This window comes from Cibotium barometz, chromosome 60 (assembly GCF_041138505.1).
Source record: "Cibotium barometz isolate CiBa-2024 chromosome 60, ASM4113850v1, whole genome shotgun sequence".
NCBI classification, from domain to species: Eukaryota; Viridiplantae; Streptophyta; class Polypodiopsida; order Cyatheales; family Cibotiaceae; genus Cibotium; species Cibotium barometz.
Genome location: NC_141105.1, coordinates 10172370 through 10192876, shown reverse-complemented (window position 1 = coordinate 10192876; position 20507 = coordinate 10172370). Strand labels below are relative to the sequence as shown.

Sequence of the window (20507 nt, the reverse complement as noted above, 5' to 3'; positions counted from 1 at the left end):
TAGAGTGCAAAAGAAAACACAAAAGACATTGTATGTAAGACACACTTATTTAAGAGTGAGCACACCTCACCATGCATCCCTATTTATGTATTAAAATTTATTATTAATTAAAAGTATTTGTGTATGTGTTTATTTATTTTATAAATGCACATGTATATATAGGTAAATGCACATGTGTATATAGGTATATGCACACACACTCACACATATATGTCTCTAAATATAATAAAACATAATATTATAGATAATATATATTTACATATATGTGTGAGTGTGTGTGTGTGCATGTCAAAACCCTAAGATCTCTCTAGATAATTAACATACATAAATCAGGCATGAACTCTACCACCCAACCACCCCCGAGCCCAAGGGTTGCACACATGAAATATAATGGAGTACCACATACCTTAACCTTAGTGTCCATACCACCAAGAGGAATAACTCCAATACAACAACACTCAGCTCTATAGTGAAATGGCAAGAATGTAGATACAATTCTCTACACAAGAGAACATCCCTTGAGTGTGCCCCATGCCCCTATTATATAGGAGGACTAACCCATGCTCCACTAGAGCTTGTTCACATGCTCCCATGCTCACAAGCCTAATGTGGGTTAGCCTTCTAGTATATGCACATATAATGTGTACATAACATACTTCCCCTCTCTCAAAACATTGCACTCTTGCAATGAAAAGAAGGAAATTTGCGCTGAACATTCTCAACCGACTCCCAAGTCAAATCCTCTATTTCCCTATCTTTCCACAAAATTTTAACCTCAGGGATTAGTCGACTACGAAGTTTCCCCTGAATTCAAGTACCCTTTCAGGTTCATGTGGAACATAAGATAAATCTTCGACTTCAACGAGTTCTTGAGGAGTAACTGTGTTATCCTCACCTCCCAGCTTCTCTTTCAATCTACTGACATGAAAGACCGGATGAACTCTAACATGTGGAGGCAGTTTTAGCTCATATGCAACCGTGCCAATTCGACAAATAACTCGAAATGGACCACAATATCTAGGAGATAATTTCGAGCATTTTCCTGTTGATAAAGTTAGAGAGTCTTTAGGAACTTTTAAATAAACCAACGCTCCTGGTTCAAAAGATCGAGATGAGCGTCCTCTATTAAAATAAAAACCGTGCTCTATCCTGAGCACTCCTGATAGAATCCCGAGCTTCGATCAGCATTTCCTGCATATCATGCAAGAAATCCCTCGATGCATCAAGCTCAATGTCCTTAAGACCAACATCAATAGGTGCTTTGGGTTGATACCCATACATAAGCATGAACGGACTAAAACCTGTAGCCGTATGTTTAGAACTGTTATAGGCAAATTCTATCAATGGAAGATACTTTTCCCAATTTGATGATTTTCCAGAGACATATGCATGAAGCATATCCTCTACAACCTGATTCACCCGCTCTGTTTGCCCATCAGACTGTGGATGATCAAAGGAACTCATACTTAAAGTTGTTTCCAATTTCTTGAAAACTTCCTGCCAAAAATTAGCCGTGAACTTAGAGTCCCAATCGCTCACAATATCAGAAGGTAGACCATATAGTCTAAACAGTTGCTTTTGACAAATTGGTACGCCAATTCTGAGGCTTTAACTATTGTTTTTGTGGGTAAAAACCTAGCCATCTTTGTTAATCTATCCACGACTACCCAAATGGCATCGTGACAACTGCTGGTATGTGGAAGTCCCGTAATGAAATCCATGGAAATACTTTCCCACTTTCTAGACGGAATATCCAAAGGATGTAATAGCCCAGCAGATTTAAAGCATTCAGCCTTGTTTATTTGACATTGATGACATCGGACCACATAACTCTGAATAAAATCTTTCATTTTTGGCCAATAAAATGTCCTTCTAACTAAAGCCAAGGTACACTGTATGCCAGGATGTCCTGCCGGCTGATGGTACATCATGGCACTCAAATAGGATCCTTAACTTAATTTTCGGCACATCCGGCACGCAAACCTTATCATTTCGAAATAAAAGACCATTCCGAAGAAAAAATTGGTTGGCTTTTCCTTTCACCAGGTTTTGATCTACTTTCAGAGTTGGACCCTGATTTTGCCAAATTCCAATATTTTCCAAAGAAAATATATGTGCTGCATTTTTTCCTGACTGAATCCTACAAGTTAGAAGTAATCTCAGTGAAGCAAAGCTCATTAACTTCATCGATTCGACTCAATGCATCAGTAATGCGATTTAAACTACCCTTTCTGTATTTAATAAAATCGAAATCCTGCATTAACTCGGCCCATCTTGCTTTTCTACCTTTTAAGTCCGGTTGATCACAAATATACTGTAAAGATTGATGATCTGTCAAGACCATAAACTGAGACCCGTAAAGATACTGTCTCCATGCCTTTAAAGCATAAATGATTGCATACAACTCTTTCTCCTGAACTGGGTACCTAGTCTGTGCATCATTGAGTTTCTTACTCTCGAAGGCCACAGGCTTCCCATCCTCGAATAAAGCTGCGCCTACCGCAAAATCACTAGCATCAGTCTCAACAATGTAAGGTCTGCTAGGATCTGGCAAAGCTAACACAGGAGCATCTCGAACTTTATTTTTCAAAATTTCGAAAGCCTCTTGTAGCTTATCATTCCAACTAATTGGAGAATTAAACTTTTTATTTTTACTTTTAAGAAGATTGGTAAAAGGTATAGTCAACTTCGAATAATCTTTAACAGATTTTCGAAGAAATACCACAAAACCTAAGAAAGATCTTAGCTGTTTGACCGTACGCGAAACTGGCCATTCCAAAACCTTTTGGATCCGATCCCAATCTATACTTAAGCCATCCCGAGAGATCTTATGACCTAAATATAACAATTCCTTTTTGAAGAAATCACACTTATATGATTTACAATACAGTTTTTTCTTCCTGAGTCTTCCTAGAACCTCTTTAAGATGACTCTCATGCTCATCCAAAGTTTTGTTGTATATCAAAAAGTTTTTCTTCCTGAGTCTTCCTAGAACCTCTTTAAGATGACTCTCATGCTCATCCAAAGTTTTGCTGTATATCAAAAATATCATCTAAGAAAACCACCACACATTTTCCTAACAGATCTCAAAATATATCATTCATCATCTATTGGAAAGTTGCTGGTGCATTAGTGAGACCAAAGGGTAACACTAAAAATTCATAATGGCCATATCTTGTCCTAAAAGCAGTTTTAGAAACATCATCCTTTGCTATACGGATCTGATGATAACTTGTTTGCAAGTCAAGCTTTGTAAAATACTTAGCTCCATGCAACCTATCAATAAGATCATCTGATCTAGGTAATGGGTTTCTATTTTTAATTGTAACCTTGTTAAGATGTTTATAATCAATACATATCCTCCAGATACCTTGATCCTTTTTCTTAACTAGGAAAACTGGTGCACCCTAAGGAGACTTACTTGGTCTAATTTGACCCATCCTCAAATATTCAGCTAGTTGTTTGGCTACCTCATCCTCCTCAGATTGGCTAAGCCGATACGGAGGAATACTAATAGGTTCTGCCCGTGGTACTAGCTCTATTTTATGGTCCACCTCTCGTTCAAAAGGTAATCCATGAGGCAATTCATCAGGAAATACATCGTGAAATTTGCTTTTAATGAAACTTAATACTTTACTCTCCCAAACATCTAAAGAAACAGTGTTTGTATCAAAATGAATATACGAAGACACTGGATCCATAACCAACTGGAAAAGTTCATAGTTAAAAATATCTTCCATTAATTCTAGCTCATTTGATAAACGTTTCCTTGGGTACAACAATGCTTCCTTTAAGAGTTACAAGGCTTCCATTGTGATGAAAAGACATCAAATGTTTGACCCAATCGATAGAAAAATTCTTATTTTTGCTATGAAACCATTCCATTCCCAAAATTATATCCATATGACCCAAGCTCATGACATGGAAATCAAGCCTATCTGAGTACAATTGGATGTCTAATGGTAATTTTGACACCTTCTTGTCCCAAAATTGGACTTGTCCTCCACCCATCCTGACCTTGTACATGTGATCATTCTACATGGTTTCCAGCTTCATCTTCTGTACCACAATATTGTCAATAAAATTGTGAGGACTACCAGGACCTTGTACATGTGATCATTCTACATGGTTTCTAGCTTCATCTTATGTACCACAATATTGTTGATAAAATTGTGAGTACTACCAGGATCAAACAAAATATGAACCAGATGTCCTTTCACTTATCCATAAACACGAAATAATTCGTTTGGACCATAAACGTCTTTATTGAAAGTACAATCTAAACATTTGGTTCCTTCAAGATGCGAAACATTAACTTCAGAGAATTTACCTTGAAGTTCCGTAATGTGAACAGATTTTCTTGGAATAAACTTTTTCGGTGCTACCTTTTGAACAGGCGACGAAGTTGTTGTAGCTTCATTCAAAGGACAAAATTTCTTTGTATGCCCTTTCTCTTTGCACTTAAAGCATCTGAGTTTTTCCTTACTCATAAACTTTGGTTTTTTGCTGGCATTGTCACCATTTTTTGGTTTTGGTGTGAAAACGAATTTCCTTTTTTGTCCACTGTTTGAATAAGCGAAAGTGGGTTTCTTTTCATTTGACGCTGGTTTTGATGAATTGGCGCCAACCACCATTGTCTTATGAAAAACCTGAGCAGCCTGAATAGCATCTTCAGCCGTTTTAACTTTGCACTTCTTTACCTCGTATTGATAATCACGAGATAATCCATTGATGAAAATACCACACAAAGTATGATCATTAGACTTGGCTTTAGCAGCCAACTGTCTAAACTTTTGCACATAGTTATCAAAAGATTGATTAGCTGTGCTATTTTTAACCAACTTGGCAATAACTTTGAATTCATCCTCTGGTTGGACAAATTCTTTCTTGAATGCAACTTCAAATCCTAGCCAAGTAGTGAAATAGAATCTTCTTTTAGATCCTTCCACCAAGTCAAAGCTTTTCCCTTTAATAAACCCTGTGCCATTTGCAATTTCTGCACATCAGTGAAAGGGTGAAAAGCAAAGTGTGTATTCCACCTATGAAGCCAAGCATCCACACATTCTTGTGTCTTCTCCTTCTTCTCTCCACTATACACCTTTGGTGCAAAAGACGGAGCAACTGCTTTGGTAGCTATAGATGAGCTGGCTAGAAGAGCTTTCTGCAGAGTTAAAATCTGCACCTTAAGTGATTCCATCTCATCATGGCACTTTGTTATAGTAGCCTCGAGACGTTGTGTCACCTCCAAAAATTCGCTCTTTGCTACTGCCTCCTCTTCTTCTTCATGGAACTTATGATCTTCCCTTCTAGAGTTGGGATGATCACTCATGTCATCGACATTGTCATTGACCGAGAAGTCAATATGAGCCATGGTAAATGAGTTCTCTATGAATCCGGGTTAAACTTTTCTTCACCTTTCTCTTGACCCCTCTTGACCAAAAGTTCTAGCAAATTAATTCACTAGAAACAACTGCACATAAGAAAAATGCTTTAATTAGCATTTGGTGGCTAGACTTTGGCTTAAAAATCATGAAAACATCGTCTAGAATCAATCCAAACGAATAAAATATTAATACAAGGCATGCTCGCATTGATAATATGCGAATAACCCGCATTTGTTTAGTGTGAGTACATAAAAAATGTACTATAACACCAAATATCCCTCGAAAATAAGAATTCTCAAGAAAAAAGAATTACCATGATTTTTTTCTAATTTTTCCTAATTTTCTAGGGCCTCAAAATATGTTAATTTTGAAAACCAACAAAACCCATCTTATGGCACTCCAAACCTATAATTTTCCAGTAAAATTTTTAGCAAGTAAATTTGCCAAAATACCATTGATATTTTTAAAAAATACCAATTTCTAGAATCTCTAAAAATAATTTCTAAAATATTCCTAATCTCTTATGAGAATCCCATCGTCCACGAAATTTCCAATTTCGCCCGACAATTCTCAAATCCAATGAAAATTTAAAAATTTTAATGGATTTCTTAAATTTTTGGACCAAAAAATAGGTTTTTAAAAGAATTTGAATGGTCACGGTTGCCCGAATAAACATACCACATGCCAATCACCAATCCCAAATATTCCAAAAAATTAAAATATCCTTTGCCTAATTTTTTACTAATTTTCTAGAATTTTTTTTAAAAATTTTAATTAACCCCAAACGCATTTAGAATACGAATGGTCAAAAAAAATTCAGAATTCCAATGGTTTCTTGGAATACGGAAAGCCAAAAGTTTTGGGAAAATGAAAAGACAAAAAAAAAAGGAATATGAAAGGTCAAAAGTTTCCGGAATCCGAAAGGTCAAAAGATTTTCCGAGAATGCGAAAAGCCAAAAGGTTCAAGGGAAAAAAATTTCCAGAAGAAAGAATATAATTTTCAGAGAAATAATATATTTTTTAAGGATTTTTTCCCTTTTTCCAAGCTTTTTCCAAACGAAAATAACTTGAAAAAATATATCTATTTCAAATATATATTTTTTAATTTTTTTTAAAATGCTTATAACCTTTTGGTTTAAAGTCTTAAGAAAAAAATTTTATAAGGGGGGGGGGGGGGCGAATTTCGCCCACCGGCTGGCTACCCCTCCACCCGTCTCTGTGCGCCGATTCCCAGAGAGAGGGAGAGATACCTCTCTTCTCTCTTCTCTTCTCTCTACCATCTCCCATACTACCTCTCTCTACCATCTCCTTCTCTTCTCTTCTCTTCTCTTCTCTGTTAGAGATTAGAGATAGATGATTTAAGATTAATTAATCATGTATTAATCATAATTAGTGTTTAATTATGATTAATATTTAATTAAATTATCTTATTAAAATACGTTCCCACACACGAGAGAGAAATGGAAGATAAAAATTTTTGATTTTGAGTAAGAGAAGAACTTTACGCACACGGGAGAGAACCCACGCATCAATTGACTGCCCCACATTGCTTTTCAGCAAGAAAAATTGGCATAAAATCGAAAACATGTCCGCGGAAAACCCGCCAAATGCATTAAAAATATATTTTTACCATAAAAATGCTCAAAAAAAATTTAAAAAATTAGGAAAAAATTCCTAAAATTTTTAAAAATTTAGGGAATCCATTCTACCAACAATATCCACAATAAAATAAGTGGAATTTGGTAAAAATTTCATTAATGCTTATTTTAAACCATAAAAAATAGGAAAAAAATAGCATTAAACTCACGAAATTCCCCCGCAGCGTCGATTCGTCCACCATTGAGTAGTAGTAACACACGTTCCAATCGCCATATCGACGATCCACGTGCAAAATCACCAAAACAAACCAATAGAATAACATTCTATTTAGTAAATATAAAAATTTACTTTTAAAAAAAAAGCCAAAAATTAGAATAAGAAAGTAGAAACAACAACAATTAACTAGAGATTGCTCTGATACCACTGTTAAAACCCTAAGATCTCTCTAGATAATTAACATGCATAAATCAGGCATAAACTCTACCACACCCAACCACCCCCGAGCCCAAGGGTTGCACACATGCCATACCACCAAGAGGTATAACTCCAATACAACAGCACTCAGCTCTATAGTGAAATGGCAAGAATGTAGATACAATCCTCTACACAAGAGAACATCCCTTGAGTGTGTCTCATGTCCCTATTATATAGGAGGGCCCTCAAGTGACTCTTGACTCTCCATTTTCCATGTGTGACCATTGGATGCCTGACCCTAATCTTAACCCTTAAGGTTAGTCCTAACCCATGCTCCATTAGAGCTTATTCCCATGCTCACAAGCCTAATGTGGGTTAGCCTCCTAGTATATGCACATATAATGTGTACATAACAGTGCACGACAAAGAGTGTGTGTTTGTGTGTGTACCTGTGAGAGAGAGAGAGAGAGAGAGAGAGAGAGAGAGAGAGAGAGTTTTTATATGTGGGAGATCATGTGTGAGAGAAGAAAGAGAGAGAGAGTGTGTGTGTGTGACTGGAGAGAGAGAGACACACACAGACATGGAAGTCTATGTGAGAGTGTGTGTGGGGAGGGAAGAGTGTTTTTGCATTAGTGCATGTGCAGGTGTGTACATGTGTGTGTGAGAGAGAGAGAGAGAGAGAGAGAGAGGGTGTGCATGTGCATGTGTGTGTGTGTGAGAGAGAGAGAGAGAGAGAGAGAGAGAGAGAGAGAGAGAGAAAGGGAGTGTGTTTGTGCGAGAGAGAATTTCTATGTGTGAGATAGTTTGTGTGGGAGGAGAGAGTGTATGTTTGCATTAGTGCATGTGTGGGTGTTTACACGTGTGTGTGCATGAGAGAGAGAGAGAGAGAGAGAGAGAGTGCATGCGTGTGCGTACATCTGCATCTATCTTGAGAGAGAGTGAGATGGGGCAGGCCTGGAAAGAGAGAGAGAGAGAGAGAGAGAGAGGTGTGCAAAGAGGGAGAGGGTGAAAAGAGAGAGAAAGAGAGCGAGAGATAGAGAATAAAAAGTAGCTTTTAATAAAATATAAATTAAATTAAATTAAATAAAAAATATATATGTATATGTGTATACATATATGTGTGTTTTTATTTACATTTATACATACATACATACATACAGATATATATATATGTGTGTGTATATACAGATGTGTGTGTGTGTGTGTGTGTACATATATATATGTAAATGTATACACACACACACATATATATATATAGAAATATATATATGTGTGTGCGTGTATGTGTGTGTGTTTGTGTGTATAATATATCTATTTATATAATTAAAAGTGAGCACACCTTACCACCCATCTCCATACATTAAAATTTAATCAAAATTATGTATGTGTGTGTATTTATATTTTTAAAATCACCTATATATGTATGTATAAGTATATGTGTCTATGTATAGCTATATGTATCTAAAACATAATATTGTATATACTAATATTTACATGTGTGTGTGTGTGTGTGTGAGAGAGAGAGAGAGAGAGCTTCTATGTGTGGGAGAGTGAGAATAGAGAGGGAGTGTGTGTATGCGTGTGTGTGTGTGTGAGAGAGAGAGAGAGAGAGAGAGAGAGATGGGGACATGCCTGGAGGGGGGAAGAGAGAGAAAGAGATGGGGGCTGTGTGTGTGTGAGAGAGAGAGAGAGAGAGAGAGAACCAGTTAACAACGCAATGGGCCAATACTCTTTAGAATGCATGCACCCCACACTACAGAATGCATGCACAAACCTTTTAGAGAGGGCAAGGATAGGCGTGGTGAGAGGTAATAATGTTTGAAAAATGATAATTATTTTACAAATTTTTAAATCTTGTATGTTAATTTGCGTCATCAGTGTGTTTTTTTTCTCCTTTAGAATAGAGATAAGTTTTTATGTTGTAGCCAAGCTTTAGGGTTTGGTTGCAGCTTCAGAATTAGGTTTTCGTCTGTGTAACACAGGAACAGCGAGTTTCGGAAGGAGCATCACCTGGAGCTAGGGTTTGCCTGCAGTTCTTGAAGGAACCCGCAGAGGTTAGGGTTTGTCAGTCGGGCACGTCCATATGCTTTACTGCAGTTTCTGAAGGACCTAGGATGTGCCTGCAGATTTTGAGTTAGGGTTCGGTTGCAGAATCGAAAGGTTGCAGCAGTGTAGCATTAGGGACTTCTGATCACTGCGGTTTCAGATGGACATCATATAGGGCTAGTGTTAGGGATTTTGGTTGGCCGCAGATTGTTTTCGGAGGGGTTTGAGAGGGTGCGCCCACTGAGATGAGTGACTACAAGGTGGCCCTCCCATCAACATGAGCAACTCTCAGCACCGCTGCATTTTTGGTATGCACTTTCTTGCCATGATCATCTGCACTAGCTTGTACCTAAGGCTTTTTTGCTGTTTCCTGGTTCATAATAGTAATAGGCCCTTTTCCTCGATATGCGTGCTGATTGAAGAGTTCTTTGAATCTGGCATTCTTTTTACTTCTCCTGTTTTTGGTAAATCCACTCCTGGTTCTATTGTCATCCAAAAGGGCCTGGCATTGTGTTAATATCAGGTGCCCACACTATCTGTCATGCGCGTCTTGCCATCGGTTTGCCACAAAAATGTCTAGTGTCTATTCCATATCTTTTTAAAATGATTTACGCCGAACAAACCAACTTTCTCAGGTAATGAAGCCTTGAAAACACACACGTACAGGAGAATGATTCATTGATTCAAACCCCTAACTTGTATTCGGGTACCACTCTGTTCACAAGCAGCTATGCCAAATGCTGCACTGCAAAGTAACGTAGCCATGCGTTTGAAATCCGGCTAGAGGTTAGCTACGATCCGTGGCTGTGTGCACATCAGAAAGAGGTCGTCTAGGGAATTGGGATACCCGACGTGATCCACATATTCTTGTATTGTAATTTACTCAAGGGGTCTGTTTCAAAGCAAATCAATCCGTATTGCCTTACTCTATATGGTTTTTTTTTGGGGCACAAAATTTGTTTTTCTACGATTGTTTTGTAAATGCAATGCTTTTGAATAGCATGTTCAAATGCTTGGGCAGCATAAAAAAATCAAACACATGGTTTATGGGTTTGCATTCCATCGCATATTGCAAAAAATGGAGATGTTAACTTCTTTCATGGTTTCCGAGCAGTTGGTTTGCCAGCATGAAGTCAAGTGTTGTTTTGAATTTGCATGACCCATGGACACATAAATGTTCATTGCCATGCCATATACTGGTGTTTTCTGTAATTGGGTTCTCGGATGGGTAGTTGGCATTCTTTGGATGGTGAACTGATTGGTGCTTGTTTTTGCCACAGTGGGAAATATAGCTTACGACACTACAGAAGATCAGCTGGTTCGAATCTTTGAGGAGGTTGGCCCAGTTGTTTCTTTCCGGTGGGTCCAAGATCAGCCAGGAGCGAGAAACTTTTTCTCCTCCTGATTACATTCTGTTCCTTTTTAACCTTTTTCACCAGTTTAAAGATGTAAAAAATATTATATGCTTGTTACTCAGAAGGCAAGAAGGCAGGGCCGGAATAACAGTAACCTTCAGTATTTGAACATCCTTTTTGTATAAAATGATTTTTGTTGTAGGGAAATTTACTTTGAATGGAAACCAGTAGTAATTCATTAATGTGGTTTCCGTCTTTTAGTTGGATTCATTTGTCTATTGAATCTTGATTAATTAATTTATCTAAAGTTGTAGTGGTGTTCTTCTTGAATTTTTTTCCTTTGAAGTGTGTGATCACAGCACACGCATGGATACACCTTGCTTTTTAGCTGTGATTTGGCAAGGTCTGTGAATGAATTATATGGGTGGTGCTTAATGCGAAACTCTTTGAAAGTGGAATTTATGATAAAAGTAAAGGCTAATTGGCCCTAATGGAGTTGTAATTTGGGATTATGAGGATTTTGACCTCATGTTTTTTGCCTATATCTGCAGAATATGTCACTATATGTGTTTGTGAATGCAGTTGCATTCTTTTGCATACTGTTGTGTTGTGTGAAAATGAAATTGGCAGCTCCATACAAGTTGCAACAAAGAGCTTATGGTCATATCACTTGTGTAACTTAGTGCCCGGACACATGGATGCTCCGATGCCCAAGGGTTTCTCTGGTTTCTCTGCTGCCATGCTGTAGGGTCACTGTATTTAGGCAGGGGTTGGCTGAGGCCATGGTTTGAGATATGGGAGCAGAAGGTGAGCCACCTTGTGATGCTGTAGCCACATTTTTGTAGCAGGTAGGAGTTGAATTCAGAGGGCAGCTTATAGGTATATACTCCTCTGCCATGCCAGATGTTAATATTGCTTTCTTGCTGCACAGCAACATGCTTATTTGATTGAAAAGTCAAAACATCTATGGTAATGAGCAAAGGTCATGCAACAAAGAATGGATCGCGATGGAGGAGGTTTTATCTTAGGTCAATGTGCGTGTGAGAGAGAGAGAGAGAGAGAGAGAGAGAGAGAGAGAGAGACTCTTAAGGACTTAGCTAAGCCGATGGAGCACATATTATCCCCATAAGAGGGCAATGAAGTGCACTTGAACCTGAGATATGTCAAGTAGGACTATTACTCACGATCAACCTGCAAATGAAATAATAAAGAAGAAAATTTTAGCACAAATCACTATGCCCACACGAGAGAGAGATTTTTGCATCTCTCGTCTTACTAGTAAGTAGCAACACTACTGTTGAGGAGGTAATGTATGTGCATAATTACAATAATTGCAAAGAGTTGCTAGAGAGCCCCATTTCTTCAAGTGCCTGAAAATTTGTTTTTAATTTTTTTTTATAGCTTGCCTCACAGCTGAACCCTCGAGCTTGCAGATACAGTTAGGAGTGTCTCATGGCCTGAATTCAGTGTACTCTATTTTTTACTATATTTTGTTAATGATTGCATTGAAGCCTCACATGGTTTGTGGGACCCCGAAAGTGAATGCGATCTCAGTTACTGTAAAGAATGTCTAACTGCTTTTGCCCTCTATGTGAATTTTATTTGGGTTCTTGTCTGTATTGCGTGTTGATAAGCTTAGCTGCCCTGAATCACCATTTTAAATGTTTTTCATATCTTTCTCTCCCTTTCTTTATCCTGGTTCTGTATGCTGTTATTTTTCCCAGAGAAAAAACGCTGCAGCTTCTTAGGCTACGAGAGAAACAGGCATCGGGGATGAGCATTCTGTGGGTTGGCGACTGGCTTCTTAGGCTTGGAACCTTATGAGAGAAAACAGGCATTGGGGACGAGCATTCTGCAGGTTGGCGACTGGTGTCAGCCAAGAGTTAGCTGCAGAATGCCTGGACCCACATTGGTTCTACTCTTGTCAGGGTGGCCCAGGAGGGTGTCAGACTAATGACAGGTCATATAAGTTAGAATGTTAGTGCCTCTGTTGGACATCTCAGCAAAGGGGAGACCATATGGTAGGATGGCAGGCTAAGACTACTCGTCTGGGAAATGTGCCAACAGTGGAGATCATGATGGTACTAGGACAACATGTTTGTGTCTGTCAAAGGGACTGTAGACCTACTTAATTGGATGCCAAAGGGGCATTCGATATCATGTTAACTGTTTTAAGGTCCAAGGCTATTACAGTACATGTACTTGAAAAATTACCAACAACAATAGTTACAAAGTACATCAGTAAATCTTTTTTCAGTGGATTTCGATAAGTATCTTTTCGATGTTTCTAACAAAAATCTGCATTTTAAAATCTGGAGTCTTGTCTTATCAAGTTTCTTCTGTGGGTCCAGATTGGTTCATGACAGGGAAACTGGAAAGCTGAAGGGTTACGGATTCTGTGAGTTTAGGGATGAGGAAACAGCCTTAAGTGCCCAACGCAATTTGCATGGCTATGAAATAAATGGGAGGCAGCTGCGAGTTGCCTTTGCTGAAAACGATAAAGGGAGCGTAGATAGAACTAAAGAACAGGTACTGACTGATACTATTAGCTGAAATAGGGGCTTAACACAAATAGTCCATAAAACATGGATGGTCGGCTATGGACGAGCTTGATTGTCCTGCCACCCTGCTTGTATTTGGATCCGTGAACCCCCCGCCCCCCCTACCCCCCCTCTGTTGTCAGATCTTCTGAGTTCTGACAGCAGGCAGGGTGGGCAGCATATGTATAAAGGAGACCTCAAAGAAAAATATGATTGCATTTTTTAATTTTTAGATGAATGCTTTGTTTCACTAGGTAGTATTCTCCTGTTTTCTTGTTTACTCGTTTCTGCCTTCGCAGGGACGTGGAGGAATAGGGCCAATAGGCCCATCACAAAACACTGGTGAGTGCTCAACCCATATGTGTGTTACTTCTTACTTGAAGAAAGCTGTTATTCATGGTATTATAGAACAGCTATATTGGTTTATCAGTTTCCCTTTACGAAGCGATCCTTTTAGCAGGTTTGTGACTGAGGCCAGATTGAATGTGCTGTCCTACTATCTGTAAAGGTGACTAGCTTAGCTTGAGGAGATTGTAGTGTTGCTTCGGATTGTGACCATGCAACATAATTACTAGGCCACTCAGAAATCCTATGTGACCATGCAACACAATAACTAGGCCACTCAGAAATCCTATCATTTGATTTCAGCCATCATTGCCAAAGCACAAAGTTTAGAGGAAGTGTACACGCCTATAGATTATACAGAGGGAAAGAGCATTATTATTAGGTCAGAAAAACTGAAAACTTGCAGACCTTTTCCAAGCAGAAATTGAACAAGAAACCTTGTAAATCTTCAGCAGATTAGCTTGTAAATCCACATGATGAGGTAGGGAACTCCGTTGGACATCCGTTCCTGGCTACCTGTTGCGTGTCTGGGAGCACGTGTCCGAAGGAGGTGCACCTTGGCAAACATCTACATCTATCCTCTGATAGAAAACTGTCACCTTTCACTTTCCTGGCAGCAGCTTGTGATTGGTAGATGGGATGAGGTAGAAAGTTCCAGCTCTTTGACTAATAGAGCCATTTTGTTTGAGATTCTTTGAAGGGTTCTACAGTAGAATGATGGTCTGATGGATAGCTTGGGATGGGAACTAACATTCTAAGACCATTGGAGCTGCTCCGAACTCAGCCAGTATGTGTTTGAAGGCTTGCTCCTGATCATGTGTGAGAGCTTGCTTCTGATCATGGATGAGAACACGGTCACCTGCAATCTCTGGATCCTCCTCCGATCCTCCCCTCCCAAATCTGGACCCTAAACATTGGTCAGTCTCACCATGGTGTCAAAGAGGCTCCCGTGGGTGTTTCAAAAGCTGGGCTCTCGATATTGAATCAAAAGCCTTAAAAGAATCACAACACTGGTCCCATTGCGTGCATGCTCTTGTCTCCTCAATGATAGCTGTGAGATTAAAGATTTGATCCATTGTCAAGTAGTTTCACCTAAATCCTGCTTGCTCAGTGGGCTTTTGCTCCGTCTTAGGGTTGGGGTCTCATGTACTAAACATGTACTTTGCTGGCTTGGGGTTGCGGAACTACTGGATGATGACCTTTTATCCTTTAGCTTGTTTGAGTGTTTGAAGATGTTGAGTCTGTCTTCTCCGGTTTGGTGCATGTCTCTTGTTGTTTGGTTTGTTGGTACAGATGGTGTCAATTATCCATTGGGGGTAGTGTCACCAGCCTGGACATTTTCTAGTATGAAAGGGGTCTGGTGGACTCCAGGATGTCTAAATATTTGGAAAGTACAAGCTTTGGGAATGGGGGATTATCCTAGAATACAAAGGACCACACTCCTAAAATTTAGGAGAGTTGCTATTTTTGGCCCGACTCCGATGGAAATTCTGTTCGCGTCATTACATCTGGCATTGAGCAGATACCAAGAGTTGGCAAAGTGCCTATGACAGAATGTCTACCGGTTGGGATATTTTTAGAGAGAGTTTATGGAAGGACCCATCTCTTAGATTGGGACATGTGGCAAGAAAGTGGACCAAAGTGAGACAAGTGGCCTGACACTTGTTAGAAAGTGGATCAAAGTGAGACAAGTGGCCTCACACTTGTCATTGTAGCCTTCTCTTGCCATTTTAGCTCATGGGAGGCCCAAATCTATAAATTGGAGCTTTCTCTCTTCATTAATGAAGGCTCTCTTGCTGCACACTAGCCTCTACCACCGTTACAGGCTACCCTAATGATGGCTATTCTCTTTCTCTCTCTCTTGAAGGCTGCCCATGAAGAATATCGGCTAATTGGGACTATTTTGGAGGCTTCCATCGCGAAGAAATATTGAAGGCAAGGGTATTTAATCATTTATTATGATTTATAGCCATTGTACTTGTTGTACCAGCCTTTGTACCTGTTGTACCAGCCATTGTATTGGTTGTACCAGTCCTTGTACTTGTTGTACCATCCATTGTACTTGTTGTATCAGCTTTTGTACTTGCTGCACCAGCTTCTGTACTTATTGTACAAATCACTGTACATGGTGTACCAATCATTATACATGCTGTACCAGCATTTGTACTTGCTGTACCAGCCATCGTATCGATTGTACTAGCCATTGTACTTGATATACCAACCATTGTATCGACTGTACCAGCCATTGTACTTGCTGTATCGACTGAATGGAGAGTTGTGCTTGCTGTACCAGCTCTATTGCATGAAGACCCGTGGTTTTTGGGAAAGAACCAGTACCCACACGGAGGTATATGGATTATGTTGTTGGCTCGGCATTTCCCTAGTCCCCAGTGTCCCATCCACTTAGATCTCCATATTTCTTCTCGTCCAGCCCTTGTGGAGCCCCCCTTATGTGGAGCTGGAGGGATTGAGCCTCCATTCTTTTCTGTTCCTTGAGTTCGACCCGTGTTCAGATCTTCATGAGGCGCTTAGTTGTCTCTTGTAGGGTATCGTATCCTTGTGGAGGATTCCTCTCAAGTTAACTGCTCTCTTGCAGGTTGTGTTCGAATTCTAACTCATCATAATCTCTTCCATGCATCAAGTTTGGGTGACCAAATCGTGCCTAGATTCCAGTAGTGCACGACAGTCCTCGAGATTGCAGAGGCAGTCCTTGTGTGTCACATGTGGAAGCTTTGGGAGTCTTCTTTCAGCCCTAAACACCTTCCTTGGAACATACTTGATGCAAAACACAAGTAGAAGATGGAGAGAGAGCTGGGTTTCAGTATATTCTTAATATACAAAAGGTGTACATTCTTGGCAAGCCTTAGGCTGCCCCATAAAAGGTAGAATAATCTAGATTCTAGTAAACCTAATCTATGATCTAACACCGCGACAAGGTGAGAGGTGCCTCACAATGAGCTATGCGCCTGCTTATATAGGCCCTTGGAGGCCATGTGGGTTGGCCGACTTGCGACACATGATCACTGTCTTTATCTTCTGGCTGACAGCCACTTGGTCCAACCACAATATCTTCCCTGCCAATAAAAGCTGCAAGAGCTCCATAATCAAGTCCAAAATCTGGTTTTTATTTGTTGCCCTTCAGGGATTAGCATGTACATGTCATGCACATGACATCCCTCCTTGCTAAACTTGTTGACGGGATTCCAACTTCTGACCTTGGATGACTATCATCATCCCCTTGTCTTCTCATGGGTTCCCCAACTTGACATGCTTTCCTTCCTTTGGCAACCTTTTCATTGAAAACCCTGCTCGGTCTCCAAATCCACTCCAAATCTGATGAAGATATGTGCGTCTGTTCCACTTTGTCCCCTGGCCTTCTTGCCCTGTCCCTGATCTTCTTTTCCCCTGAGTATTGAGTTTGGCACTCTCACTCCACTACTTGGAGGATCACCCTCCCTTGGAACTGTTGCTTGAAAGCCTTTCCTGGTGTGCCCCAAGTGGTATCCGACTCACAGGACTGCCATTCCCCTTGGGTCTTGTGGAACACCACCAACCGACCTCTTGCGAACTTCTTCCATGTCTTGTGTTACTTTCCTTGCCACCTTCATCCGGGTCACCATTAGTGTTTAGCCTTGTTGAACCTAACGCTCAAATACCCATGTCACATGTGGAAGCTCTGGGAGTCTTTTGCTAGCCCTAAACACCTTCCCTAGAACATACTTGATGCAAAACACAAGTAGAAGATGGAGAGGAGAGACAGAGCACTGAGTTTCAGTATATTCATATATACAAAAAGGTGTTGTCACATGCACTCTGCATTGTAGTGCATGGTGACAAGATGGCTCATTCATCAGTGCAACATTGTATATTATTAGTACCTTTTAGGATGATATTTGTTGGACGCCGTGACCCCATTGTAATCCTCAGTCCAGGATAAGTCAGGCAGCACGAGCTACGTAGGTCATTCTCAGCCTTAGACAGTTAGTCAGTCAGTCCAAGTCCGTTAACCCACTTGAAGAGATGCATTCATGCATGTAGAGTCAGTAGAAGCCTGGGATTTGCATTAGAAAGCACTTTGCATAATGCATAGCATTCATCCATTGCATTTAGACCATGGCAGAAGCCTTCAAATACCATCTAGCATTCATTAGAATTCAATCATGTAAATGTAAAGTAATAGACTTAATTACACTCAAGTAATATCATACATTTTCTTTAGTGATATCATAATGTAAAGAGACTTAATTACACTCAAATGATATATCATACATTTTCTTTAGTGATATCATAATGTAAAGAGACTTAATTACACTCAAATGATATATCATACATTTTCTTTAGTGAGCCAGGCATCCCAAATACAATCATGAAAATAAATACCAACAAGAAAAAGCCATCTGGATAATTGCTTTTGTTTGCATATTACATGATGGGAGTGATTCTGATAAGAAATGGAAATTATATATAACATAAACATAAAACTAGCTATGCTATACACAATGATGAAGTATTTTTTTCATAATTTACAGCATTTATTGGGCATTTTTACATCATTTATGTATTTTATCCAAGACAGATGCAGTCGGCCAACTTTGTAGCCAGCCGACCAGCATCCTTTGTCCATATAAATAGCTGACCATATAATCCATTCATCATCCATATCATAATCAGCATTGAAGAACTCAACGCTTGGAGCCGTCAGCACAAGGAGCATAAGTGATTGCAGAATTCAGCACATCAGCCTTCAGCGTTTTTTCCTCATCAGCATATAGGAGCATCAACGCTTGAGCAATTCAGCCTTCATTCAGTAAAACGTAGCATCTACAGCATTCAGCCTACAGATCCCCTTGCGTTTTCAGCATTCATACAGTTTTCAGCATCCTCACATGCATCATTTTGCTACAACCACTTGGTGAAGGTAAAACTCAGAATTCATACTCATTTTCAGCATTCAGACATAGTCTAGAACAGTCCCAATTGGCCCCTTCTCTCAGCCTCAGATTTGCAGCCTTCCTACATCCATTGGGAAGAGTGCATAGGCTCGAGATTGGTCATCATTGGTGCTTCTACAGCCGTGTACAGTTCAGCCCAACTCTTGGTTCTCAGAGATCTTGCGTTTGGCTTATCGTCAATCCACAATCAATCTCTTCAAAGAAATAAAGCAAATACTATTCCGGTAACGGGATAGGGGGTCCTTTAGTGGGTAATTTAGGACCCCATATGGTGTAGAGTTTCTCTCTCTCTCTCTCTCTCTCTCTCTCTCTCTCTCAAATCTTTAAAGTTTGAAGTCATAAAGTGGATTGCTAAACTTGCGAAACTCAGGATACCGAAGATGGTGTGAGCATTTGTGTGACAGGATCCTCAATTACGAATACTTCTGTTGCATGTTACATTGGTATCAGATTCAGCTTGTCCACACACACCGTATCCTAGCGTGAGGGCATCCTTGGATGGTCAGATTGCGTTCCGGTACGACCACCGACTTTAGCATCATGTCCACAGAGGAGAGTATCCATCGGTCGGAAGAAGTCTCCCCCGAAGGAGACCGTGCCCTTCCGACCACAGCAAACACCATAGCTCTAGCCAGAGCTGAGAACCAGCTTCTCATGGAGTGTCTCTAACTCTGGAGGCAACAACAGCACGTCCTCCTCCGCCTCCAGCAACCCTTGACTACATCTCCCTCTTCGTTCAGATGGAACAACAAAGAAGAGAAGACAAGGCTAGACGAAGAGAAGAAAAAAGCAGAAGCTGAAGCAAGAAAGCAACAAGAAAAAGCATATCGACGGGACCATGAGGAAGCCCAATGCAGGATCGAAGAAGACCGACGTCAGGCTGAACTTGCCGCTCAGGAGTACCAACAAGAGCTTGATCGAGAATGTATGTTACTCGAGCACCAAAGGGAAAAGGAGGCCATGTATCTTAGATATCCAGCACTTCTCTTCAGTTTCCCTAGCCTCAGGTGCCACCAGCGAGCAGCCCGCGACATCGACTACCGTCATTGGAAGTCAACCGAATTTTAGTAAGTATGATGGTAAGCGTGATCATTTAACAGTTAATCAGTTTATTTCATCAATTTACTGCTCGTTTTCCATTAGCTAGGATTACAGATCCTCAGGACAGAGTCATACAGATCAGACCACGGGTGTCACAACTTTTAGTTGAGATACCTTTGTTCATGACCTTAAGACTAGATTCCTCTCGCCCTAGTACATGACCGGCCTAGCAGATAAGTTTTATGGACTCAAACAGAACAGGTCAGCAGTGCTTGAGTTTTTCGGAAAGGTTATCACTTTAGCACAACGGTTAGGGTTATTTGAGCAGTCCAAGATGGATCAATTCGTTCGTGGATTAGATCCCAACATTCGGTTCACAGTTCGCAACTTTGAACCCAGTACATAGGACCGGGCTTTGACTCTTGCTGAAAATGAAGAAATGAAGATGAATGGAGGCAAGCCCAAGCAGTCATCACAGTCTAGTACCAAACCCCTGCAGACAGCAGCAATATGTTGCGCAGCCAGGGAACAGGGAAAGGTAATGCATCTTCTAAAGATGCTAAGAAGGACGGCAGTAACAGCTCTAGTTCAGGGGGTAAGAAGGATAAAGAATCCAAGCCTAAGAAAACCCCTAAGGAAAAGGCTAAAGCAGGCATCAATGGAGGCTATCTTTCTCAGAGGAGCAAAGGAATACCAGTCAGAAAATAGATGCTTTTTTTGTCATACCATAGGGCATGGTAAGAAGGATTGCCACAAATGGTGTTGGGATAAAGGCATTATGCCCACCCTTATAGTGTGTACAAGCCCATAAGTTTTATAGTACATAGTACA

General features: G+C 40.1%; 1 protein-coding gene across 6 annotated transcripts in view; it reads left to right on the top strand.

The window, feature by feature from the left end:
- Positions 1-9127: 9127 nt before the first annotated feature.
- The window catches only part of LOC147604958 (uncharacterized), a 45236-nt gene continuing 33856 nt past the window's right edge, over positions 9128-20507 (top strand). The window contains exons 1-7 of one of the 6 annotated variants that reach the window (XM_086793956.1): positions 9149-9205; positions 9380-9451; positions 9524-9580; positions 9674-9751; positions 10724-10802; positions 13150-13327; positions 13638-13680. In XM_086793956.1, the coding sequence (XP_086650082.1) occupies positions 9721-9751; positions 10724-10802; positions 13150-13327; positions 13638-13680 (331 nt within the window). In that variant the 5' untranslated portion in view covers positions 9149-9205; positions 9380-9451; positions 9524-9580; positions 9674-9720. The other 5 variants (XM_086793954.1, XM_086793953.1, XM_086793955.1 and 2 more) reach the window with 5 other exon arrangements.